The 27,515-nt window shown below is 37.3% G+C and overlaps 1 protein-coding gene across 2 annotated transcripts in view; it reads right to left on the bottom strand.

Moving 5' to 3' along the window:
* Nucleotides 1-27,515, bottom strand: part of NEBL (nebulette) — a 335,691-nt gene that overhangs the window by 96,949 nt on the left and 211,227 nt on the right. The window contains exons 1-4 of one of the 2 annotated variants that reach the window (XM_024766137.1): nt 10,204-10,295; nt 10,034-10,105; nt 2,066-2,170; nt 34-144 (exon numbers count right to left, since the gene is read on the bottom strand). The exons of the other annotated variant lie outside the window; for it this stretch is intronic. Coding sequence (XP_024621905.1) covers nt 34-144; nt 2,066-2,170; nt 10,034-10,105; nt 10,204-10,284 — 369 coding nt within the window. The 5' untranslated portion in view covers nt 10,285-10,295. Of the gene's footprint in view, nt 1-33; nt 145-2,065; nt 2,171-10,033; nt 10,106-10,203; nt 10,296-27,515 lie in introns of those variants that run through there. 2 annotated transcript variants of the gene reach the window in all.

The following is a 27,515-nucleotide window of genomic DNA, read 5'->3' as shown; positions in this document are numbered from 1 at the left end:
ACACAATTATATAATAATTCAGGAGAACCACACCTCACTCTGTAGCTGTGTAACTTCTCTCGCAAAGACACTGTCAATTGTGGCTGGCATCTGCTTATAAAGAGAATTGGAAAGGTCCGCCTTAATGGTGCCTTTGTATTTTGCCTGGGCAGGGAGAAAGAAAAGGGAAAAAATATTTCTTAGCTTTTTTTATTGTGAATATTGAAAAAGAATAAAAAAGTACTTTCTTCAGAAACAGAATCAGTTAAAAAATATAAAGTCCATTTTAATCGTAGATGATGAACCTGATGAACATATTTGAAGAAAGAAAAAGAAATCCAGTTTATCATGGTAAAACCTTTAAATGAAACATGCAAGAAAATAACGACTGGGAGAGGTAGGTTGAGCGATGGGGGAAATGGGTGAAAGGAGTTAAGAGATACAAAGTTCCAGTCATAAAATAAATACATGGGGACATAAGGTCCAGCATGGTGACTACAGTTAATAACACTGTACTTGCACATTTGAAAGTTGCTAGGAGAGTAGATCTTAAAAGTTCTCATCACAAGGGAAAAAAAAGAAATAAGATGTGTGACTCTGTGTGGTGACAGGTGGTAACCAGACAATCGTGGTTATCCTTTCAGAAGGCATACAAGTATCGAATCGTGTACACTGTGTGCCTGAAACTAATAAAATGTTAAATGTCAATTATACCTCAAATTAAAAACCTTAAATCAATTTGGTAAAAAGTAATAATGACTATTTTTCTGTTTAAACCCATGCACATTTCTCAAAGTAAATCTGTGTGTATTGACAATTTCATGTTTGATCAGCAAAGAAACATGAGAACAATGAGACATTTAAATTGTTCCAGAAAACACAAGTCATTAGAATTTACAGTCTAGAACCTGAATGCAAAGGACAACATTCCTTTATTCAAGTCCTCTTAACTCCTTCCACCACAATGGTGGGGTGCAGGGGGCGCTTTTTTGCTGTTTGTGCACCTTCCCACGTGCAATCTGCGCTGTCTCTAAGTGATCTCAATCGTTACTCATAAAAAGAGACACTCATTCACTATTTACTCTTGGGAACATTAAGTTCAAAGGAACATAACAGATTGCCCTCTTCCTTTTCTCTGTGCAGGAGAACTAATAGCTGACACAAATAAACAAAACCGTGGTTTTCCCCACTCTGTCCACAGGTCCCTGCTGTTACTCCCACTTGGAACTAGATTTGAGTGCCGTTTATTGAGCATATAGCCTGCGTAAGCCTTGCGTTCCCATAACTCTTTGGATTTGGGTACTTAAAATTTACCAATTTTCTTCAAAATGTTTTCACGTTGACAGAAATAGTCCCGAGAATATCATATTGATCTTTTTCCAACATAACTTACAAAAAACACTAGAGGTCAGTCATTTACAACACTATCTAATCATCTTCCTTTCAAGTTTATCTCTTTGAAATGATATATTCACAGAAACCAGCAGTGCCTCATCACAGAAATTACTGTTAACATTGTGCTTTATAAGACAACGTAAGCTGCAGCTCTAAATGCTCTCAGGAAAAGACCCTATGATGTTTCAGCTGGAAAATGAATGTAGTGTATTTCTCACTCTATGGTTTCATAACAGGTATCTCTGTTGAACTGATCCTACTCAAAAATAGTTCAAACTGATTTAAAGTTACTTACCAAAGATACCACATTTTATGGAATCTGCTGGTTTCACTTATTTTCAAAATTATATTGAATCATTTATATCTAATAAGTCTGTTAAGAAATGAAATAATGGAACTTGCCAATACTTTCTATTGAATAAAAATAGCCCTTTTTAAGAGTAATTTTATATAAATAAGAAAGGGTTAGAGCCAAAATAGACATATAATAAAATACATCAACCATAAATAATAAAACTTATCAGTTTACATGAGTTAATTGCCATAGTGCACAGAATTATGTAATATACAGATATTACCAACATTCAGTGGTGCTATCAAAAATATTATTGTCTAACTTTCATGCACAGACTTTTACTTACATAAATAGAAAAAGAAAATGAAAGCCATTTTGCACGTTTTGATACCTTACCTCAGAAATAAAAGCGCCAATATGTTTTACATGTTTTAGCATAGGCGTGTCAGTCACAAATGTACACTTGTCTTTAGACTTTTTATACTCTTCTTTATAATGGATCTAAAAGAATATTTTACATAAGAAGAGAAAGAAAAACAATTTTAATGCTCCTTTTTTGAACAGAAGAATTAACTTAAGAAAAGTTGTTTTCTGAAGTAAATACTCCAATGTGGAAGGATGCTCAAAACAAGCCAAATCAAATAAACTGATATCCAGCCCAGAAGAGCAAAGGTGATGAGGCAAAGGCGGGAAAAGGCTGCTCTTTACATAAGCCAGGGTCTAGTTATCATCAAGGATCATGTGTGTTGGCTAATGAGAACCTACTGTATAGCACAGGGAACTCTACTCAATGCTGTGGTAACCTAAATGGGAAGGAAATCCAAGAAAGAGGGGATATATGTATATGTACAACTGAGTCACTTTGCTGTACAGCAGAAACTAACACAACATTGTAAAGCAGCTATACTCCAATAAAAATTAATAAAAAAATAAAGTTAAAAAGTAACAACCAGGGGCTTCCCTGGTGGCGCAGTGGTTGGGAGTCTGCCTGCCGATGCAGGGGACGCAGGTTCGTGCCCCGGTCCGGGAAGATCCCACATGCTGCAGAGCGGCTGGGCCCGTGAGCCATGGCCGCTGGGCCTGCGCGTCCGGAGCCTGTGCTCCGCAATGGGAGAGGCCACAACAGTGAGAGGCCCGTGTACCGCAAAAAACAAAACAAACAAACAAACAAACCAAAACAAGGATCATGTGTGTTGGACCCACAGTAACTGTGGGTCCTGTTTGCCCAGCTTGTTCAGCATGATTATTAAACGTTCTCCATTTCACTCATACAACTGTCCTAGTTTATTGTTACTTTTAAGCCACAGACCCTAACAGGTAAGCCTACGGTCAAACAGAAACATAGCTGCCTACCTCTAGGTTTAAAACAAGGCGTCACCAGGACAGATGTAACCAATTGAGAAGAGGCAGAAATTAAACAAATGGAGAATACTTCTAGCATCATTAGCTAGACATGCTGGCTTAGAGGAAGAGGCCTAAATTGTGGCCACAATGGGCTTTCTGTTACTAATTACTTATGCTCAAATCAAACTTACCCAATTTATGAGCACCCACAGGCCTCACCACCCCCAAGCATAGAACCCACCCAGAAAGCCTGCCACCTGGTGGAGATCACTGCAGAATGCCCCCTGTGGCAGGCAGAGGAGCAGGACAAAGCCCAGAGAAGCTTAGCTGGGCAACGCTCATTTCTTCTCTCCAACTCGCTAGTGAAAGGAGTCACTCCTTTCCCCCCGGGGAGAGGCCAGAATTAATCTGGGGGAAGATCCCACATGGACACATGAACCAAAAAGAGGGACCTAAGATAATCCCACTGTCACACTAACAGCCATCCAATCTAAAAACTGAGCAGGCAAAACTTACAACTAGTTGAGAAGATAAAGGTAAGTTGCTAAAACTTGTATCACCCTGTAATAAAGTCATGTTTGTCTACCCAAGACTATAAATACTTAGGCCAAAAAAAAGTCTTAGTTCAGATGATAAATTACATGGTCTCCCGGGACTTCCCTGGTGGTCCAGTGGTTAAGAACCTGCCTTCCAATGCAGGGGACGTGGGTTCGATCACTGGTAGGGAAACTAAGATCCCACATGCCTCAGGACAACTAAGCCCACAGGCTGCAACTACTGACCCCACAATGAAGAGTCCGTGCGCTGCAGTGAAGGCCCAGCGCAGCCAAAAAAATAAATAAGTAAAATAAAAATTAAAAAATAAAATATAAAAATTTTTTTAAAAATTACATGGTCTCCCTAATTACAGCCTAAAAGTGAAGTTTAATTGTATACACTACCTGGTTCTTAAAGATCATGACTAATACTGATGTTACACTTTAACATGACATAGAGATTTTACCATATTCAAACCTGATTTGAGGGGCATTATTTGACCTGAGGTATAACCAGACACGAACATACTAAGTAACATTCTTTTAAAATGCAGTATCTCATGGCTATGACTCAGATATTAGATGCTGACCACATTAAACATTTGCTTTATTCATGAAATCAACATTAGAACATATTTATCTTATCTGAGCACTAAATTGCTTTTTTTTTCTTCTCAGAGATTAGCCATAATTTTAGGTCTCTGCAAATCACCCTCCTCAGTCACTAGTAATTAAACTGTTAATGGCAGTATGATAAATAGTAGGCTATTTTGATCATAAGGAGAAAAAAAAAGGTATCTCCGTTATATAATTAAGTGTGAGAGAACATAAGCTATCATTAGGCTTAAGTCTGGCTCATTATTTTTATCTTTCGCCACCATCTCTTCCCTCTCCAGTGCACATGCTTCACCGCAGGGCAGAGGTATGTGCTATGGCTACAGGCCCCCTGATAAGCTCTGACCTGAGCAGAATGTTCAGGACAGGCGCTCGGGATAAGGGTGAAGTATTTACTTCCTTTACTATGCAGGCAAATAGTTCAGTCTTAAGTGTGCTCTCCATTCCCTTCTCTGGTCTTTATTTAAAAGATACACACACACACGTATTATATGCTTATTGTCACTCGTATTTCTAATGAATTTTACAATATGAGTGACAACAAGCAAATGATCTTAAATTTTTATATAAAGAATACTACATATTAGTAGCCTTCCTATACCAGGAGAATAGGAAAAAATGGATGAAAGGGTACTGCATCGATGACTGATACTAAATCTTAGGGAAAATAAAAATCACTGAGTAGACAGTCAATTCCTAATACAACCATGGTCCCACCTATTGGATAGATTGCATATCCAATCCCTTTCTTTGCTAACAGTAGAACTCAAATGTATTTATGAAAGTAGACATGCCCCTACCCCAGCCCCAGAGGACAAACTCCTCTGAACTAGGTATGGTTTTCTCATTCCCCTTGGCCAGTGATTGGCCGGGGAGGACAAGTGCCTAGCTCTGGCCATGAGACATTCTTGGAAGTCTTCCCAGCATCATTACTGGTGTAGCTGGTATGAAGGGAGAGACTTGCTGACATGGCCCTTTGACCCCTGGCTCTTCTGCCTTTTGTCTTCCCCAACCACAGGGAAACAGCCACAATGATGCCATCATAAGACAATAAGCCATCATACCAATGATGGCAGAGCAGAAGGAAAGGCACCTGAGAGACTGATAACATCCACTGCACCAAGACTGAAGCCCCTACCTCCAGGATTCATATGTGAAAAAAATAGACATCGGTTAAGCCTCTGTGCTAGGATTTTCCTGTTACATGCAGCCATCTGCACTCACAACCAACACACGATCCAGAGTTGATGACTTAATGATCAATAAGATGCCCTAAATATTTACTTTCTGCTTTAACCTCACCCATTAATCCCACCATGTCTCAACTACAGTTAGAGTTAAATTAGTTGAGTGAGCTTCCACCTCCTAGCCTAGTTTCTTTTACTTACTATGAGATCAGCTAATGGCTGACAGTAGATGACAGATGTAGAAATGTTAGAGGACGTTTCCTTTTAGAAGCATTCTTAACCAAAAGGAGCTAGGAAGGCTTTTCGCAAATGGAGCCACGTTGGCTAAATGCAGTGAACCCCAGAAGACAGAACTGTGGCTCCTGCCCTGTGTGTTAACTGGGGCGCTCGGAGGCAAGGCTGCTCTCTCAGGTTTCCTAACACCGTCGGAGCTTTCTCTGGAGGGGTAACCACGGAATTCCATGTTTTCAGCACTGGAAGGGTTTACCCACAACAAACAATGTTCACTTGCCTGGAAAATGTTCTTTCTGCTGCCACGCAAACGAACACCCTAAAAAAGGTCTGAATCAAAACTCTGAATCAGAGACTTCATGCAGATGTGGACTGATTTTCTCTGCAGAGACTCTTTATCCTAATTTACAAGAAACATATAAAGGGTCCCTTTTAACCCGCTGTTTTTTATGACCACCCTACAAAAGGCTCCCAGATCCGTGATTCTGACTGTTTAATGTAGTCAGTAGGTTTGATGTATTCAAAGAATTGATTAGATAGCTGAGTAACAGGACAAAATAACAGAGAAAGGATATCTGGGGAAATAAAAAGCATTACACGGTTAACAGAAAAATAAAAAAGGCTGCCTCGGAGGACCAGGGGTCTTTCAAGACTGGGAAGTGAGTTATGCAGAGGGAACCCCACAACATGGGCAGAGCATGTGCAAAGCGGAAACTAGGTGAGGCCAAAAAAATCTGTTTTGAAAAATTCCTCATACTGATCCCCAAAATGAAGCCACCTGATCTGAAAAACAGATATTTCTTTCTATGGAGAATTCTAAACAGTGCAGCCCTCCCAGGACTTACCGCCAGGCCATTCTTATTTAACATTTTAACAAATTATCTGGCAGGGGCATGATACAGCGGAGTCTGCAGGTCTGCAGATGACCCCACGCTCTCATGGAGAGGGAAATGGTAAACTGAAAGAGATGAACTGCGGAAGCTCTCACAGGGCCCTGCGAGAGGGCGGAAAACTACAGATTACATCACTAGCAAGGGACAAATCATTCAAACTATTAAAAGAGGATGGGCCCTACGTGATCAGCTACAAGTCAGAAACTAGGACTGAAAATGGCTGAGGGTGATGCCCTTACTGAGGGTGATCTGACAGCTTCCTGCAGCCCGAAGTCCAAGAAACACTAAATATCATCACACAGGGGGCAGAAACATCATCCTTCCCCACTCATAATCACAGCCACCCACATCTGGACTTCTGTGCACAGTTCTGGTTATTATATCCCGATAAAGACATATGAAAGCTAAAAGAGGTCCAAAGAGGGATGATTAGAATGATAATGAAGGGGATGTAGAGAGACTGCTCCATGAAGAGAAACCCATAAAACTACCCTCCTCATTTGAAAAATGGAGCAGAGTAGCGGGTGGCTACCAGCCAGGCCAGACCTAAACCTGAATCTTGTCCCCACCCGAGTAGGCAGGTGGCCGCTGACAAGCTACTCAATGTTGGGTTTCACCACCTCTGAACTGAGGCTCATAGGACCTATGGCACTAGCTTGCTGTGGCCTGAAATACAATATTGCATGTGGAGTGCCTGGCACACAGCAGCAGAGAAAGGACATCGTGGTGGCCAAGGCTTGGGAATCAGACAGACCTTGTTCCAAATTCCAGGTCAGTGGCTCACTAGCCGTGTGATTTGATCAAGAAAATGTGAGTCTGCTTCTTAAAGCGTCAAGATCTAGGACTCTACAAAGCAGGCCAACAAAACACCAAATTCACTCGGTGACAGGCTGGGAACAGATTGCCTTCAAACAAACAAACAGGCCCAGGTAAACACACGGATTCCCCCCTGGGATATAAAGGATTATAAAACAAAACTAAAGTCCTCGAAGCTTTGTCTTTAAGATTGAGACCTGGGCAAAGACTGGTGGACTAAATTAAATGTGAGCACGAACAGATGGGCACTATCAGAGACGTAATAAAGTCTTGACTGGAACGCCAATCTAACTCAATTCGTCCTTTTTTATATTTGTTTTCAGCTCCGTATTGATGCAATTTCAAATATACATTTTAGACAACCATCTAGACATGCAGACAACACAACAGAGAAAAGAACTTCAAATTTAAGTTCATCGGCTCCGTATAAAAACACTGATGACACCAAGCGTGAATGAGCAAGTTATTACTTGATGATATTATTTAACCACACTTCTAAAAAACCAGAAATTTGATTTAGTCCAATACCTGAAGCCCTTCCAGAAAGGGTAAATTAAAATCTAATTTTCAAATGACTGGACAAACTCTTCATTTTTTTAGAAACAAAGTCACTGTTCAGACTGTTCATTGGGAGATATAAAAATTCCAACAATTAAACCAGTATCTTAATAAGTATGGAATTCTCTTTGGATATAAAATGTAAACATGTGCACAGATATAAACGAGACCACAGCAATATGATCTAAATATTTAAGTAGTACAGGCATTCTGCCTTGCAATATAAACTTATACTAAACAGAAATTACTCCCACGCATTTGATGTCACCTGCATGAGAGTGGAATAACGTGGCTTTCGCTTTGGCAAAACGGTAAAGGCCATCGCCCCTCCCCACAAGACTGAAGTCACAGAGAGATGCTCTTATCCAAAACAACTCCAACAAAATCACCTACTAACTAAAGTTGCCACTTTAGTTTAATGGTTTATATAATATAATTTAGCTCAGCCACAAATACACTTCAAACAAAACATAACAACACCAGAAGAGGTACTATCTCCAGAGTTATGGAACTTAAGGTTTTAAATGGTCACATTACTATCACTAATATTTGTGTAATACATAATGATAAAGCTAAGGTAAACTGCATGAAAGCTACAGTGAGAGATAGCATGGCAAACTGGCTAAGAGAGAGGGCTTTGTGTTCAGGTCCTACTCCCTACTGCTTAACTGTGTGACCCAAGGAGGTTACTTAACCTCTCTGAGCCTTCTCTTCTTCACCTCTAAAATGGGAAAACAAGAGAACCTATCTCACAAGTTGCAATGCCTGGCACATAGTACTCAATAAATCTTAACTGTTGCTGATATTATTATCGTTGTTGTCATTATCATTTCATTATTATTAGAGTTTACAAAGAACTTCTACATACATTAGCTTGTGACTATTATTAAGCAATGGCACAAAGAAATACTCAATTTAAAGTTTGGTTACATTGCATGTCAAGTATACAGGAAGGGGTCTGATTCCCACCATCCTCTGGCTCTTTCTGACTAACCAGAAGGGAATACAGAATCATATATAAAATGTGATTGGACAGACACAAAATTAATTTACAGAGGCAGTGGTTAATAACAGCTAGCATCTCCTGAGTACTCACAATGTTCCAGACAATTTACTAAACACTTCAGATGTGTTACGATTTCTTAATCTTACTATTAGAAATGCTGCCCTTGAGGAACTGAGGCCAGCCAGCCTGCCCAGGGTTACTGTGGAACTGACTCAGGCAGGTTGACTTCAGAGAACAGACCGGCACATGACCGTAAGGCCCAGGATTGACTTCCTCCACAAACAAACGTTTGTAAAATATTCTGATCACTTTGCTTAACAACAACAGAAACAACCAGTTCTCCGCTCCCCTCTCTAAATAAGACAGGCACCCGTTCACGCTTCACGAGCCATCTTTCCTGTGTACCAGCGACTTTCCTACAACTGTCCCAATGACGATCATCTAAGCTCTCATCCCGAGTGAAGAACACATTTCCCTGTGCTTCTGTAATTCTAGTTTACATATTTACTACAGATAGACAGGTAGACAGATAAACATAGAGATATATACCTATGAATTAATTCCATAATTCTAGGATTCCCTTGAAATATAACATAAACCGATCCCAGTTAACGAAAAACGTCACAACAGAAATGCTCCTTTCACTAATATCCATCATCATCATATAGTTCAGGGCTCTCAACACACAGTTCAGTAATCCATGAATCCTAAATTGTTAATAGGTGTTATATGCAGGTATATGCATGATTCTGGTTTGGAAAACTACTGAATTCATCAGATTCCAAAAAAGTTCCCCCAAATGCTAAAAATCATTCATTTAGATAGAGATCCTCTCAAAACAAATGACATCATTATACAAATTGTAAAAAAGCTTTGGGTTCTCAATGGAGTATGTTCTGAAATTCGATGCTTTATGATTTCATGACAGAGTGACACTGAAATTCAAGAAGGGACAAGATTCTGGCTTAACAACACGGAGACCTGTCCCCACAGAAATTCTCTGTCGGGGAGACCTTGGGAAAATCACCTAAAATATCTGGACTTATTTCCATGATCTGGAAAATCACAGTGTTTTAAATAAATGATTTCAAGGTTTTCCCCTCAGCTCTCTGATTCTATGACATAAGAGTGCCACACGTGCAATGCAAAATCAGACAAAAATTACTTAAGCCACTTACATCACTAATGAGTTCAGTGCATTTTCTGGCCAATTCCATGCTCAGGTCTTCAATAACAGGCTTAAAGAACACCTGTCCGGGAAAAAAAAAAAGAAAAGAAAAGGAAACATTTTTCTAATCAGCGACCTCGAGGAACAAATACCGTTCTTCAGCAATGCCTTCTCACCCACCTTGTCTTCTTCATTTTCTTCTTCCCCTGTTTTTTCTTCTTCAGTTTCATCTTTTACATCCTCAAATACAGGGACCCTCATTTCTACTCTTTCTATATGTGTGTGTGTGTGTGTGTGTGTGTGTGTGTGTGTGTATAATTATTTTTTTTTTTAATTCACAAGTGCAGCACCTTTTTCTATACTGCAGCACCTTGAGGTCTTGGCGTCTCTGTGTTCTGGCAAAAAAATGACCGTGCCCAGGCCTCCTCCCTATTTAGCTCACACTTCATCCTCCTTATCACAGCGGGGTGTGAGTGGATGGAACAGCATCACTGAGGTCGGCCAGAGCTAGCCTCATAAGCGGAAATAATATTTTAACAGGCAAAATTCAATTTTGAGAACGTTTAAAGTCAACATTCTCTAAACTGGTTAAGAAATCCAAAAGAGACAACTTATTAATATTTCATGAATTCAATTCATTCATAAAATCGTTTGAAAAAGACTTAAAGATTCTGGGTGAACCACTCAGCTGTAACACTCAAGATAGCAGAGTGCAAAGCCTATTATCTCAAAGATTCCTCAACTCCATCTAAATAAAGCTTTCACTGGAATGTCAGACATATCCCGGATTTGGTATGGTGAATCTGGATCATTCAAACTCATTCCATTAACCTAAATTAAATTTTTTATGAGACATACATGTACTTCTCCAGTCTAAAAAAAAATACTTTTTATTAACTGATTAAAGGCTAGTAATTTATTATGAAAAACCCTTTGAACCACTTCAAAGAATCTAATCTGAGTTAATTATGACTGTTAATCTTATATTGCTATTGTATTATTTTAATTGTAAACATCATTAAACATGAGAAGCTGCAGTTAACATAAGCTGATATATCATTTAAGAATTCTAGAAACATTGTTTCAAAAAATAATAATTACCCTTTTTCAATTCTGCCCACTGTGTCAATTTTTACAAATCCACTAGTTACTCGTATATTTCACAATGTGTAATACATGCTTGGAAATGTTTGGAAAAATAAACTATAACAATATTTATAATGTGGTATATGTTATATAATTTAAAATATATTTCTCAAAACTAAACCTTTAATGGCAATTGAGGTAATTCTAAGACTATACAGCTCAATTTATCAAATTTGGTTATTTAAATCCTAGGATAAATTAATATTTATAAAGCCATAGCGTATCAATGTGGGACATAATAAAAAAACACCCTAAGGTGAATAATGAAACTAATGATATAAAATATAACTTTAATCAAAAAATACATCATTCTAGGTAGACAATGAAACTAATGATATAAAATATAACTTTAATCAAAAAATACATCATTCTAGGTAGACAATGAAACTAATGATATAAAATATAACTTTAATCAAAAAATACATCATTCTATAGTGAGAGGCCCACGCACCGCAATGAAGGGTGGCCCCCGCTTGCCGCAACTAGAGAAAGCCCTCGCACAGAAACAAAGACCCAACACAGCCAAAACTTAATTAATTAATTAAAAAGCAAGTTTTTTTAAAAAAAAACATCATTCTAGGTAGACAAGTAATACTGTTTTCTCTTAATATCATATTTAGTTTTAAATTTTTAAAATTACCTTGGCCTTGCCTAAAAATTCCAAAAAGAAAAAAATCCTATACAGTCATCATGTATAGATTATTTCTCAAATTGTGTTCTATGAAGCTAAAGTTCCACAGAATACTCGGAGGGGAAAAGGGGGTTTCTTCAACAAACATGTTTGGGGAAACCCATATACTAATCTCTCCCCCTGCCACTTAGAGATCCACATGGCACAATGACACATTAGAAGCTCTAAGAAGACCCACAACCAAGAAAACTATTAAGTTTGCTTAACCCAGCATTTCCCAAATATGAAACCTATTCATCTCATCTAATCTAACCTATCTACCCACCTACTTACCTATTTTTTTATTGACATCTGATACGCTAGAAAACTAACATTCTTCTGTGAAATATTACTTGGGCAAACATTGTTTTATTCTGAAACAACGTTGTATTCTATAAGAGTAGTTGATTGTTTCATGAAATGACTTTTTTTTTTTTGCGGTACGCGTGCCTCTCACTGTTGCGGCCTCTCCCCGTTGCGGAGCACAGGCTCCGGACGCGCAGGCTCAACGGCCATGGCTCACGGGCCCAGCCGCTCCTCCGCGGCACGTGGGATCCTCCCGGACCGGGGCACGAACCCGCGTTCTCTGCAGCGGCAGGCGGACTCTCAACCACTGCGCCACCAGGGAAGCCCGAAAGGGCTTTTAATACAGGCTCACTTAATGGCATCACATATCCTGCTTACCGGCAAAATGCCAAGAAGAAATGCCCCGAGGGTGCTGAAATTGGAAACCTTAACTTTAAAATCATAGTCCTGTCATGCCTATGTAGAGAATTCTACAAGGAAGTTCTCTGTACATGATACTCGTTCCATAAAGGAGCAGAATGTGTAGACTCTGCTTGCTTCCCTAAAGTCCTCTGCCAAAAGACTCTTCTAATATTCCATAGAAGCTCTATTACATTATCTTTATTGGGAAATGGGGAAAAGAGCACTTTCTATAAGCTTTTCTTGCAAACTTCTAAAAGCGTAGGGAGAAAATCTTGGCAGAGCTGCCTAAGATGCACTGCCTGGCTAGTGTCTGAGGTGACAATACCTGCGATGCCCATGGTGACATCTATTCCCCACGGTGAATTACCTGCGTCAGACTTCAGTGGCTGCTATTTTTCTCATTTCCCATCATACAATAAATTCTTATTGTCTCTCCACTGTGCTGGAAGAAAGTGATCTGTTGAGATTATGCACACAAGTTTTGAAAGCAAAAACAAACACCATATACAATGTGAACACGCATTTTCCATTTGAGATTTTAGAATCAGAATTTTAAAGCTACAGGGGTCCTTAAGAAATCAATCCTACTAAAGCCCTCTCTTTCACAGAGGACAAAATTGAGGTCAAGAGAAATTAATTATTTGTCTTATTCACAAAGTTACTCAGGGGAGCACTAGGACCAGAATTTAACTAGAGCTCTACGTTCATTCATTCAAAGAAACGTGGGTAGTTATGCCAGGCACTGTGCTGGGTGTTAGAGATGCAATGGTGAGTAAAATATACTTTGTGCTAAAATGAGATAGGAATTGTTTTTAAAAACCATCACTCAAGATTTGCTGGAGGAACTCCTTAATGGAGTGTTTGGCAAGCTAGATACATTATTACTTTTGATTGAATACATCTTTTTTCTTTTCACCTGTAGGTATAATATAAAATTCACGTAAAGTTTTCTCTAAAATATTTTAAGCCCTGAACTTAATTACAGCAACGCCCTCTTGTCAATAGCTCCAAAATGTAACTTGGGGAATATGAAGAAAGTGTTCATGGATAGCTATCATGTTTCAAAATTCCCCCATTATCCTCTTTTTTTTTTTTTAACCATGTTAAATGTTGTACTTTAATACATATTTGCATCTTGGGGCGCCCCAAAAGGGAATATCTGTGTAGTTGCTAATCCCTTTCACTTACTGAGCATTTCATTTATGTTGTCTATTTTTTACTTTCGTACTCTACCCATGCCCTGGTTGAGAATGAGACCAAGGTGGGAATCACATTATCTACAGCTAGACCCCCTACTTCCAGGTCTGGCTCACCCACATTCTTTAGGGGAAATTATTTAATCCCTCTATGCCTCTAATTCTCCATCGTTAAGCAGAAAAACTGAATTGCCAGAAGTTAATACAAGGAAAGCACCTAAAAAATAGGAAAGCCCCTTACAAACAAAAGAGTTTTCAACTATCAAATGAAGGTACACAGTTCCAGGGAAAGTACTTGGTATGAAAGGACCTTCTCATTTGAAAGGGTAAATTCTATACCATCAATATGTTTTTAAAGGCCAGTAGGGGGACTTCCCTTCCTGCCCAGTGATTAAGACTTCGCCTTCCAAAGCAGGGGGTGGGGGTTTGATCCCTGGTGGGGGAGTAAAATATATATATATATATATATATATATATATAGCCCAGGAGGGCCTCATGCAGCATAAAAGCCCAAAGATAAGAGCTAACTTGTGTATTTGTAATAGAGAAGTCTTCCATCTTTTTATAGTTTGATGTTTATGTGTAACCAAATATATTTCTGTAACAACTGCCAGGTCCTAAGGGTAATTCAGGTCTCTGGGGACACAGCCCCTGGCCAAAGAAACAAGTCTATACCACCATCACAAGCCATGCAGTGCTCGACTGTCTTCATGTTCTTAAGGTCACATACAACAAGAATCTCTTGGATTTTGAGAAATGTTTCATACTTATTTCACTTCTTTCTCCTTTCTTTTCTCTACAGTGATAGAAAATGTGTTCTTCCCCAACATGGTGATGAAGTGACTTGCAAATGAAAATCCATATTAAACAGCTGAAATAGATTGAGATACAGCTCTGTGTGAAGGAACATTTACAGAGATAAACTGAATATTTCCACTTTGAAAATTAATTCAACATTTCCTATTAAAAAATATTCCCCCTAGGGCTTCCCTGGTGGCACAGTGGTTAAGAATCTGCCTGCCAATGCAGGGGACACGAGTTCGAGCCCTGGTCTGGGAAGATCCCACATGCCGCGGAGCAACTAAGCCCGTGAGCCACAGCTACTGAGCCTGCACGTCTGGAGCTTGTGCCCCACAACGGGAGAGGCCGTGACAGTGAGAGGCCCGTGCACCTCGATGAAGAGTGGCCCCCGCTTGCCTCAACTGGAGAAAGCCCTCGCACAGAAACGGAAGACCCAACACAGCCAAAAATAAATAAATAAATTTATAAATATATATATATGTATATATATATATTCCCCCTAAATGGTAGATGAGAGAGAAATTAGTTCATCTGACTTGCCTGCCTGCCTTGGCAGTCTTTTCATGTACTCATTTTTAGTTGCCTGGGTTTCTTTTATGACTATCCCCCAAAGGTTCCTGCTTCTCAGTTAAATCCCTGGTTATTTTACTTTTGCCTCATGTATTTCTTCATCGTTTGGCATCTATCCAAAAGAGAACTTTACTCATAGATGAGGGAGAGAAAATTTTTTTAAAACAAGACATGTAAGCTCTCTAGGGCATTTTGTCTTCTTTATAAAAGGGAAGAGTTCTGCTTATTATTAGCCCAATCTATTTTTACAATTAACATTCATTTAGCCTATCTTCTCCTTCCTAATGGCTATTCCATTACTGTTTGTTAATTAGAAATCAAAAGAATACAAAACAACCTGAATAACTGTCACCATAATCAATTTTGCCATTAAAATAAGATTTATTAGTGTTTTTCTATATTCATACTCCTATTTTCACAAACACAGATCCTACTGACAAATGAAAGCCACACATCTAGACTGGTGTTGGAGAAGAACAAGAAACCAAAAATAATTTGTGGCTCAACAATTTTCAGGTTGGGATGCCAAAATGTAAAATAACTATTCTTCTAAGCATACTGACAGGAAAAAATAAGGCCTCTTATTCAGTCTACATTAACATAACCACCAAGTGAACTGAAAGACTTTGATTTAATTTGCTGCTTACTTGAGATATTTGTTCCAATTTAATAACCACAACACTAAAACCATAAACACTTCCGCAATCCTTCCCACTGAGAGAAGCCCAAGGTTTGAATGGCCTCTGAATGGCTTGCAATCAGAACCAAAGGGTCAAGCGTGAAAAAACAGCTTGGCTATCCCCAAAACTATCCCTTTCCTGAAGTTTTGTGTGAGATGTGTCAGGAAAAATTGTGAAAGACTTTGAAACTGACACACACAAAAAATTACACCATGTCTTAACTAGTGTTACCTTCTGGCTAATTTGGCCTTTCACGGTCTTTGAACTACTTTACCACACCTTAAATTGTTGAAAACTGATAACAATGCTAATGATGCTTTAGCCATACAAATGCAAATTAATTGTGTCCCTGGGAAAAGCAATTGATTATTGGCTTGTTGATAGACCCTTTTGTATCTATCTGTAAATTCAATTCCAAATTCCTTATTACTCATTTACGTTTGGTCCTTCAAATTCACCTTTGAACCAACTGTAACATCTTATTGGTGGCCTCTTTAATTAATGAGTTAAAATCTTTGAAATATGCTCCTTTTATGCTTTACTAGTATCATGATTTCACCTTTTCTTAAGAAAATCCTTTAACAGATGCAAATGATTTCATTTCTTCTCTTTAACATTCAGCAAAAGCAGAAATTGAGAAGGTATTACTGGATAAAGCCCTAGTCTCTAAATTGTGAGATATAGCTGTAAAAATTTTTGGTATTTATGAAAATTAGCTTGTTTTGTTTTGTTTTGTTTTTTAAAGGTCTGATCTCATTTGACTATTGGCAAATGCCACGTGTGCTTGTATATATGTACATTCACACGCAAAACACACACACAACACACACATGCACTCAGGCAGAGTTAATTCATCACAGCTGCCAGTTCCCTCTTGAAAAGCGTACAAGGCTTCAATAAATGCAAAGACTTAATTACTTCTCACATCTGGAAAAACTTGAATATGAGAGTGGATTTATTGAAGAAGCTCATTGCTTGGCTGTCAACACCATATCAACAGCCAGAGAGAGCAGGCTTGATCAGTGTTGGCAATTCTTTAACCCTTCAGAGATAGATGTTCTACCAATTAATTCATAACATGTCCTGCTTACATGATTTATGAATTTTATGAAAACGCAGTAGATAATTTCCTAGTCATTTATGGAGAAAAGCTGTTTCTCTCTCATGTTTCCAGACAGGAAGAATCATATATTAAAATGTGGAAATAATGAGGAAGTTCTTATAGTCAAGGAAAAAGGGAAAGGCTTTGGGGTTGAAGAGCATATTGAAAACAGCCATTAGAACAATAACTTATGTAAACATATGTGAAACTCAACAAATTCAGCTCTTTTTGGAGAAAGTTTAACAATGTCTCTAAAATGCAAGTAGGGAGTTACATGAGCTCATAACAAGAAGATTTAGCAGAAACCAAGGAATGGGCAGATCTCCCTCTGGAGAGAATATTTAAGCTGGAATTAGGCAAAGAAACGGGGTGTAGGGAAGACATCCAAAGAACATTTGCAAAGACCCAGAGACAAGATTTGGAGGAACCAAGAGTTCAGTGTCACTGGAGCATACAGTGGGGAGAGATGAGGGCGGCAGGGAGAGCTCCCTGAAGTAAATGTATGGAAATCACTTTTCCTAACACAATAAGCCTAAGCAGGTTTGAGCCACGAAACTTTACGAATAACACAGTTCCTGGTCAATTAACTGCAAAAACATCTCCTTTACACCTACTCTGTTCCCTTCATTTGCCTTGAATTTAATTTTTACCCCTTCATTTTATCATTAGCCAATTGAAATACCCCTCTTACCTGGACTTTATGAAAACTCACAGTGAAGAAATTATTCCCAATTTTATCAGTCTCATGAAGAAAAATATTCAAGGGAAATATATTTGTATTATATATCCGCCCAAATAAATGGAAATTATGTTAAATGTGTTTATGATATAAACTTCACACTTCTACGATGTTACAATTACAGTTTACTTATTAAAACGCCACCTATTGGGCTTCCCTGGTGGCGCAGTGGTTGAGAGTCCGCCTGCCGATGCAGGGGACTACCGGTTCGTGCCCCGGTCCGGGAAGATTCCACATTTCGTGGAGCGGCTGGGCCCGTGAGCCATGGCCGCTGAGCCTGCGCGTCCGGAGCCTGTGCTCTGCAACGGGAGAGGCCACAACAGTGAGAGGCCCGCGTACCGCAAAACAAAAACAACGCACCTATTTTTTTCTACTTTTTACTAAATAAGCATTATCGATATTTCTACTTGAACCTTAAGCATCCAATTACTAAATTCGCTAAGTATTTCTATCTTGAAGTCATGATTTCAATATCAGTTAAGCCAAGGAAAACAACACAACTGACCTTCGCAAGTTTGGAACTTTTGAAGCACTAATTCCTGAGTTTTGTTCCAATTGTTTCCATGGAGTTTCTTCATGTGTAACTCAAAATATAAGAGATACTATCAAAATAAGACCATTATTAAAGTAAATGTATCGTTAAAACAGCTAAAAATTTAGTGATGTTTTAAAATAATTGGTACCCTTTGAATAGTGAGAACTAGTTTAACATATATTGGTGGTAATTTCTCTCTGAGGACTTTATCTTCTTTATGATTTAATGTGTGTGTGTGTGTCTAACTTCATTCATTCATTTCACAAATATTTCTTGTGTGCATTCTATGGGCTAGGCACTATTTTAATTTTAATCTCTTCAGATAATCAATGAATAACACCAACAAAAATCTCTACCCTCTCCTATTTCAATCACATATTCATTCATTAAATATTTATTGAGCATCTACTTTATATCATGTATTGTACTAGGCTTTGCATCTCCGGTATATTTCAGATACTAAATATACATGTGATAGTCAATGTTCACTAGTATAGTCAGTTAAAAATACATATTTTTTATACTATGATAAATTTGTTGGACTTATAAAACCTGCATTTTCTAACAACATTGTAAATCAGCTATACTTCCATTTTAAAAATTGAAAATAAATAAAAAACCAAAGCTGCAATTTTCAAAAATGTAGCAGCATGTTTTTAAAAGTTTTTTATCAATGTTCAAATAATTTTGTAGATATCAATTTTCTGTTCTTTTGTACACTAGTTATATCTACAGGTGGCTTTCTCCATCCATCTTTTTTTTCTTAAGGTGTATGTGCAAAGTTTTTCTTCATAACCCCAATATGCTTGGCCTATTTTTGATTTGCTCATAAAGTGACATCTCCCAGGCAAAGTCTATCTATGTTGTTTTAACTATTTCCAAAATCATTCTCAGGAGCAGCTCTGTCCGATAGAATTGTAATGTGAGCCACATATGTAATTTTAAATATTTTAGTTGCCACATTAAAAAAAGAAACATTAAATTGATTTTAATGATATGTTTTATCTAACTCAATATATCCAGAATATTATCTTTCAACATATGTGATATTTTATCTTCTTTTTATACTAGGCCTTTGAAATCCCGGGTGTTTTAATTTTACACTTACAGCACATCTCAATTCAGATGAGCCGTATTGGATTGCGGCTCCATAGTGGACAGTGCAGCTCTATGGTAATGCTGTGAGACTGGGAATCATTAGCTATTTTTTCATTTTTGAAAAAATATAATTTATATATATTTTAATATATATATTAAAATATATATTTAATATATATTAATATAATATATATAATTATATATAATTTAATATATATATTAAAATATAATAAATTATATTTTCATATAATTTAAATATGAAAAAATACATTTAAACTTAAATTTCTTGAGATGAGAATTTCAGAATCCTAATAATCAAGCAATAAAAACTGTAATCTATTTTAGTTTCCAAAACTCTCAAAATCAGAGTCCTTTGTATGGGAATGTATTTTATTAAAGGGTTTAAATTGTTATTATAAATAATGAATTAACTCTTTAAATTATGTTTTAATTAACTTCACCAAAGGTGTTATTTTCAAAATGCTATCTTGTTTCATTAATGAGAATGACATATTTAAAGTCCCAGCAGTTTTCAGGATAAATATTCACTCATTAATTATCTATCTAACAAATAGATAATTATATGAGTGAATAATAAATATTCACTCTTTTTCTCTCTAAATAACAAAAGCCCAAATAGTGAAATATCCTCCATCAATACTCCCATTTTTTTTTGAAACTCACATTTTTGACTCACATTGTGTAATTTAAGACACACCAGCAATTTCTTCATCAATATGGCCAGGTGAAGTCCTTTTTAAACCATGTTGAGAAGCAATGTCACAATGAAGTATGAGATTTTAATAAAGAAACTGATGGACCACTTAAAGAACCTAAGTGTTTTACTGAAACGAGACTTTTCTATTGAAAACTTGCAATCTTCAAATACTCAACAGAAAAGATCTTGAGGGATTAAGGGAAATGCAGCATGTCTTATTTCTGTTCCACAGGACCCAGCTTCTTTCCTTGATGGAGCCAGCAAAATGGCTATTTTTAAACTGCTGGGATCTTTAATAATATCCAATTGCCATGAAGTGTTTGAATAAAAAATACTGTTACATAAAATGATATCCAAAGCCTTCAATTTCATTTGTGTTATCCCTCATACAAACTCTGCTGAAAATTTTGGAGAAAGATAACTCCATATAAAAATGGAGGGCAGGGCTTCCCTGGTGGCGTAGTGGTTCAGAGTCTGCCTGCCGATGCAGGGGACACGGGTTCGTGCCCCGGTCCGGGAAGATCCCACATGCCGCGGAGCGGCTGGGCCCGTGAGCCATGGCCGCTGAGCCTGCGCGTCCGGAGCCTGTGCTCCGCAACGGGAGAGGCCACAACAGCGAGAGGCCTGCGTACCGCAAAAAAAAAAAAAAAAAAGGGAGGGCATCAGTCAAGAACTCTTAGAAGCCCCCTCTTCTGGCCCCTACCAGGTACTCTGAGAGGGCATGAAAGGGTAATTGCCACATGCCAAGCACTTGCCTTGGGCTTTACATATAAAACCCTACTTAATCCTCCCAACACCCATTTCACAGATGAGACGCAGAGTGAACTCGCCCAAGTTCTCACAGTAGGAGATTCAAACCCAGGTCCGTATTACTTCAGTGCGTGTAAAACCCACTAGACCATAGAGCAATAACAGAACGCTGACTCACTGACTGACTTCTGGTAGCAATATTATTATTTTCTATTAACTTTTTTGATTTCCAACTTCAAAGGAATTGTCGTTACTGATGGTTCTTGAAAGGAAGAGTACTCGAGGTATAGACACAATTTGGTTCCTGGGATGGGCAAAAGCAAGACTCCCCCAGAGTTAGAATCAAAGGCAAAAGCAGGTGACAGTGAAAGCACGATGAGCATCCTTGACCTGACACAACCTAATCTGAGAAGCTTTCCTGCTGTTCATTCATTGATGGTACATTTATAAGCAGTAGTGAGCCAGCAAATATTTAACAACCATCTTTCCCAGGGAAAGAAAGGAAGAAAGGAAGGAACGGTGGGAGGGAGAGAGGGAGGGTGAAGCACAATTGGGTGGGATGAGCTGTTAGGAGCCGGCACCTCGCACGAAGCACTGTGAGTAACAACAAAAGCCTATATCTCCTAGTAAATGGACCAAGTGTCACCAGGCAACCTAAGAAACTAATCTTCCAAAATTTTAAATACTCATGTCAAGATATACCATTATGCCATAGTGCTATTCTGTTCCTTACCTGCATGTTGAAATCATTCTAAATAATAAGATTTCAAATTTATTTAAGCAGTGCTTTTTCTCTTCTGATCATCATATACTGAGGTCATAAAGTCTGTGTTTGTGGTCCTCTTAATGATAATTCAGATGCATATAAGACATTGCACACGCAAATGAAGGAAGTGGAATGGAAAGTAATTTAAGAGGCAGATTTCATTGTAACCAAATAGAGCCTGCTCTTTCTACATAGCTGCCTTGACACCCAAAAAGATCTGGTGTGTTTTCTTTTGTTGTTGTTGTTGTGTTTTTTGTGGTACGCCGGCCTCTCACTGTTGTGGCCTCTCCCATTGCGGAGCACAGGCTCCGGACCCTCAGGCTCAGCGGCCACGGCTCACGGGCCCAGCCGCTCCGCGGCACGTGGGATCTTCCCGGACCGGGGCACGAACCCGTGTCCCCGCATCGGCAAGCGGACTCTCAACCACTGCGCCACCAGGGAAGCCCTGGTGTGTTTTCTTTTAATGGGATTCAATACATAACAGTTCAGAATATAGTTAAGCATTCATTGAAAATAGTGTGATAGCAATGACTTTTATGGTAAGGTTTCTCTGATTGACACAAAACTGATGAAGATAACTTACCAAAAGAAACTGAAGAATTCTCTAGATTTAGACTAGAATACTAGGAAAAATTCACCGCCAAATTTAAGAGCAATTATAATTGTATAAAAGAAATACTGGCCTCATATGCGTTCCTGAGATGAAAATGAGAATTTCATTTAACAAAATGGATAATTTTTTAAATGAATGTTCTCTAGCCATTTCTTGTAAATCTACATTTTTAAAGCATCAAGTAGCTACTATTAAGGTTTTCTATTATAAACTGTCCAAAAAAGTGAAGTTTCCCACTCTGAGGGTCTTTTTTTCCCCACTCTGAGGGTCTTTTTTATGTCAAAATTTTACTTAGGTATAAAGTTTGCTGATTTTTTCAAGGTTTTTAATTAAGCTTTGATACTACACCACTATCATCATAGTCCTATGAAATATTTTTTTCTTACAGAAATATCATTATGTGTGCATTTGATCAAGGCTGTACTTGGTTTCTTATTTTAGGATTTAAAATCATTAGATATGTTATTTCCTTTGACAGTTCTTTGTGGTTTTTACATTACTCTCTCGTACAAAACAGCCATGAGTAAGGAAATCTCAGATTTTCATTTAATCAGATTAAATAGCTAAATTGTATAATCCTATTTTAAAATATTCATCTGTATGGGTTTTTAAAAACTTATCATAATAGCTTTAGATTTTCTAAATAAACCTTACAAGATTCCTTTTAGAGACCACCTGTGGCCAACTCAAAATACAAACGTTTCTATAAGGGGTAAATTATCTTTATTATAAAATCTAATCTTCTAGGATTGAGTTGCAGAAGACTTTCTTGTAAAGAAGACTGTGCTTTAACTAGTTCTTTATTTGTCTTTTTATTATATCTTAAGTTCAGTATTTTATTCTTTTTTTTTTTACTTTGCCAAACACAGCACTATCTTTGTTTAAATATTCAAAGGTTCGAATGTTTATAAGGACTAAATAGTTTTCAAAATATCATCAAGAATGTATCTTTTAAAGTATATTACAGGCTTTTATAATGTTTGTATCTCAGAAACAGGACTAGTGATTGTATTTGGGCCATGATTTGACGAAGATCATAACTGACTCATGAAATATGTTATAATGGAGCTTCTGCTCAAGTTCTTTATGTTATACTAAAAAAACAGAACACATGCATGAGATCACATTCCACACCGAATTGATAGCAGAACTTTGCTTTTTAGCCTGGCAAAAACACTACGACTGACCAGGCAAGAATGACTACGGACGGAAGAGATACGAAGCCCACTAGCTCCTCACTGAATGAACTGTAGTCACAGAACCATCACTTGGAAAGGGTGAGCTCTGGAAGCACCACTCTGGTGTGCAGAGAGGAGAAAGTGCCTCAGGAGAAGGAGTCCCAAGATCTGGGTTCAAAACCCCACTCTGCTACTGACCTGCTGTGTGGTGGCTGGTGGGTCACCTGAGGTCTTTGGTCCTTTATTTTCTCGAATGTAAAAAATTAGGCCAGCCTTTCCAGTTCTTAGATTGTATGATTACCTGATTACCAAATTCATCTTAAGTACTAATCACCATGGTACAAAGCATTCAAAGATGAAAACATTATCATCAACAAATTCTTTGATCGAATCACTTTTTTTTTTTTTTTTTGGTCAAAGAGTAATAGAAGTCAACTATGTTGAATAGTAGACACTGGGGTAAGTCCTTTACATATCTTATCTCCTGGCATCCTCATCAACTCTCTAGAAAGTAAATACTATCTGGACCCCCAAACTGAAGATCAAAAGGGTACAGCACTTGCTTAAAACTAACAGCAACAGGACTAGAACCAAGATCTTCTATATATTTTATGTATTGCCTCACCATTTATAACCACTCTGTGCATTCAACACTGTGATGTCATACAGCTGGAATCTACTTTTAAAAACACCCTTTGTATTTTGACTACAGGTCAGAACCTAACCAGGTATGACTGAGTGGTTGATAAAGTACAGGATGTTTATAAAGCCCATTTCCATACACATCAAAATGTTTTTAACTACTAAAAAGACTTAGCCTTTAAACAACTACAAGAACATTTTCATAGTCTAGTCTAAAAACAGAGTATTTAATTCAAGGTACTTACATATAAGAAAATATCAGTGGATTCCATATGCACATAAAACAGTGATGTAGTCCCAAGGCATGGGAAATCATCAGTGATGTAGCTACGCTGAGTATATACATGGCCATGTGTTCCAAAATCGATATAACCATAATCAGTGGGAAATTAAATTCTGATAGAGCCAAGAGTATGGCTTTGAAAAGCTTTTAAGCATTTATCTCTCCAATGATCTCTTGAGGAGTTCAAGCTTGCTTTTCAAGCAATGACACTGTCCAAAGCTCTAAAAAGCAGATATTTATCATAGCACTCAGTCTGTTGCAAGAATTTCTTGGCAGTTTGACTCAACGTAAGAAAATAAAGTTTTCATGTCATCACAAATGGGGAAAGAAGTTATCTTAAGCACTATCTTTCCTTAACCCTCAATTTAATTAACATACTCTCTCAAGGTTATAATAATAACTTTTATTATTCTTCACACTAATAATATTTTAGTTGTCCTGCAAATATGAACGTAAATGTGAAAAAAATAAAAATAACTTTTTTAAAATGACACTAGATGACCAACACAAAATAGAGGACCAACTTTATTTATATTAGTTCTGTTTTATATTTTCAGTTGTATTACGATCTCCCAAAGGAATACTTCGGAGACAATGGCACTGATATGTTTGAAATACAAACGTATATTGTTCATATTCATATTCATACATTACTTTCAAATAATTCAGTATTTGATTCAAAATATCAATGTTTGAACTATTATGTATAAATCACTATGTTAGGCATTATAAGAAATATAAAACAATAAAATCTAGCCCTTTATGCTCAAGAAGCTTTTAATCCATGAGTAGAGATGAAACAATCAGAAAATACACTGAAGTCATCAGGGAATTACAGAGTGCTGTGACAGCTCGGAGAATGAAGGAAATCACAAATATCAGGGAGACTCTAAAGTTTCATGAACATTGCCTTAGATCTGCACATTATGAAGGTAAGTCAGTTTTTCGTAAGTGAGAAAAGGAAGGCTGGAAGACAAAGCATGAGAAAAGATAACAGAATGACCACACTATGGCTCCCATGAGAAATGAGTTCAGTGTGCATGGGGAAGGTCTAGGAGTAAGGAATACATGAAGGGCAAAATGAAGACAGCTTCAAATGCCAAGCCAACAATTTTAAATATAATTCAATCAGAAATGCTGCCTCACAAAGTTTTAAGCAGAGGAGTGACATATAAGTCAAATATGGAAAGATTACTCTAGTTGCAGTGCAGGTGAAATATGCTGAAATGGAAGGAAGAAGGATATCAGAAGACTTCTGCAAAACAATCCAGGTAAGAAATAAAAACCTATACCCAGGATTATGAAAGCTGATAAAGGTAAAGTGTTGGGAGACACTAAAAATGTAGGCTGGGCAGCAGACAAGAAACAAAAATGAGAGGAGAGAGATCATTCTAGGGTATTTTGAGTTGTCGGGATAGAGAGGGAAATAGGCTCAGGCACAAGCATGTTGAATCTAAGATGGAATTGTTCAAGTGGAGGAACAGCTATCAGTTAGATATGCATAGCTGTCAGATTAGGGCACTGATTCAGCTCAGGAAAAGAGGTAAGAGTTCAGAGAAGCAAATCGCGGAGAAAAAGAGAACAATTTTCAAAGGTATCTTCTAAAAGAAAAGCAATTCACCCTCATGAACACTGATGATTGTTCATGTTGTACATAGGAAAAGGTACACTCCTGAAACAAGGTGTTCCAAGAGAAAAAGAAAAATTCTCTCTATGCTGTTTTCTTAACAGTTCTCAAAACCTACTTTGTTTTAATGGAATGCTTCATTTGAAATATTTATTGAGACACAATTACATGAATAAGGAACTTGGAATACCAAAAAAAAAAAAATTAACTGCCCTGAGGGGCTTTTAACCTTTTACATATTTTTGTCTGATTATAAAAATGATAAATGTTCATAGTGTACTGGAAGTAGCAAAAAGCATGAAAGCCAAGTGTTTGAAATATTGTATCAGGAATTGTTGAATTGTATCAAATACTTTTCCAGCATCAGATCACTTTTCTTATTTGATATTTTGATCGGTATGGACAGCATATTGGTTTTATTATATTATTAATAGGTGCCCTACTATTGAACCATCCTTGCATTCTCAGATTAAATACTACTTCTTATAGATTATTCTTTGAATAAATACAATTTTATAGCATTTGTTTATATAATAGTATGTAGATGAAAATGCACAAATATGTTCATGACTAGAGCCATTTATGTTGATGAACTGGAGTTTTCTTTTGAAGCTGTCACCTTTTTGTGTGCTCTCTACCAATTTATGTACTTTTGAAATGGTTGTTCCCTAAACAATAGGACAGACTCATCAATAAGCTGTAGCAGACACATCGATAAATTTGCCTGTGTGAACCATTCTCAGGTCCCAGGCTCTTATGAGACTATGACTCACACGACCTGACTATTCAGCGATAGCTCATTAGACCCAGAGCAAACACCTCACTCGAGGAGAAGTACATTGGCCATTCAGTGAGCAATAAGAAAGTGTTTATGTGTTTGAACCAAGAGACATTTAGCTGTAGATAATCAGACAGTGGTGAGTGCTAGAGCTATAAGACCAGGTGGGTGGCTATTTTTCAACCATATGCCAATAAGCAGGCTAAGAAATCCTGTATTCAGAGAAAAACAGAGACAAAGAACCGTATGTATGCTAAAACACATGATGAAAGAGGTTTGTTTTCTAAGAACTTCACAGTTCCCATGAAATTCAGCCTTACTTGTTAGAACTGCTTTCTATGGGATTACACTAGATCCTTCCTATAAATCTTTCTTTTCTTTAGCCATTTCTTAGAATTAAACATCCCTAAGACAAGAACAGGGACAGGAGCCTTTCATAATTATTTCACAATATTTTTCAATGTTTTCTTTAGTTATTGCTTTGCTCAGCTATTCTAATTCCCTTAACATCAATTTCAGTAATCTACATAATTCTTTTAAAAATCTATTTTATTTGTATGTTCCAGACTTATTAATATAATGGCCTATTATGAGTAGTTAATTTATTGACAAGCTAATCAGACTCTGAACTAGAGGCAACAACACATCTAAACAGATGTTCAAAACTTAAAAGAAATGTATGAGAGTAAAAATAATGGAAATGATCTTAAATTATCAGGACAACTTTAATAACCAATTAGATATACATTGACTATACTATACAAGTTCTCAAGATTTATTTTTTATATATTAGTAAAAGTTCTTTATAATACAGAGCTGGGATCTATGAATGAAATATGAATGAAAATAAACAAACCTATCATTATAATAATATTTCACCAACAAATACCTT

Source organism: Neophocaena asiaeorientalis, unplaced genomic scaffold (assembly GCF_003031525.2).
Source record: "Neophocaena asiaeorientalis asiaeorientalis breed wild unplaced genomic scaffold, Neophocaena_asiaeorientalis_V1.1 scaffold217, whole genome shotgun sequence".
NCBI lineage: Eukaryota > Metazoa > Chordata > Mammalia > Artiodactyla > Phocoenidae > Neophocaena > Neophocaena asiaeorientalis.
The sequence above is the reverse complement of the archived record's forward strand: the minus strand, read 5'-3'. Positions and strand labels throughout refer to the sequence as shown.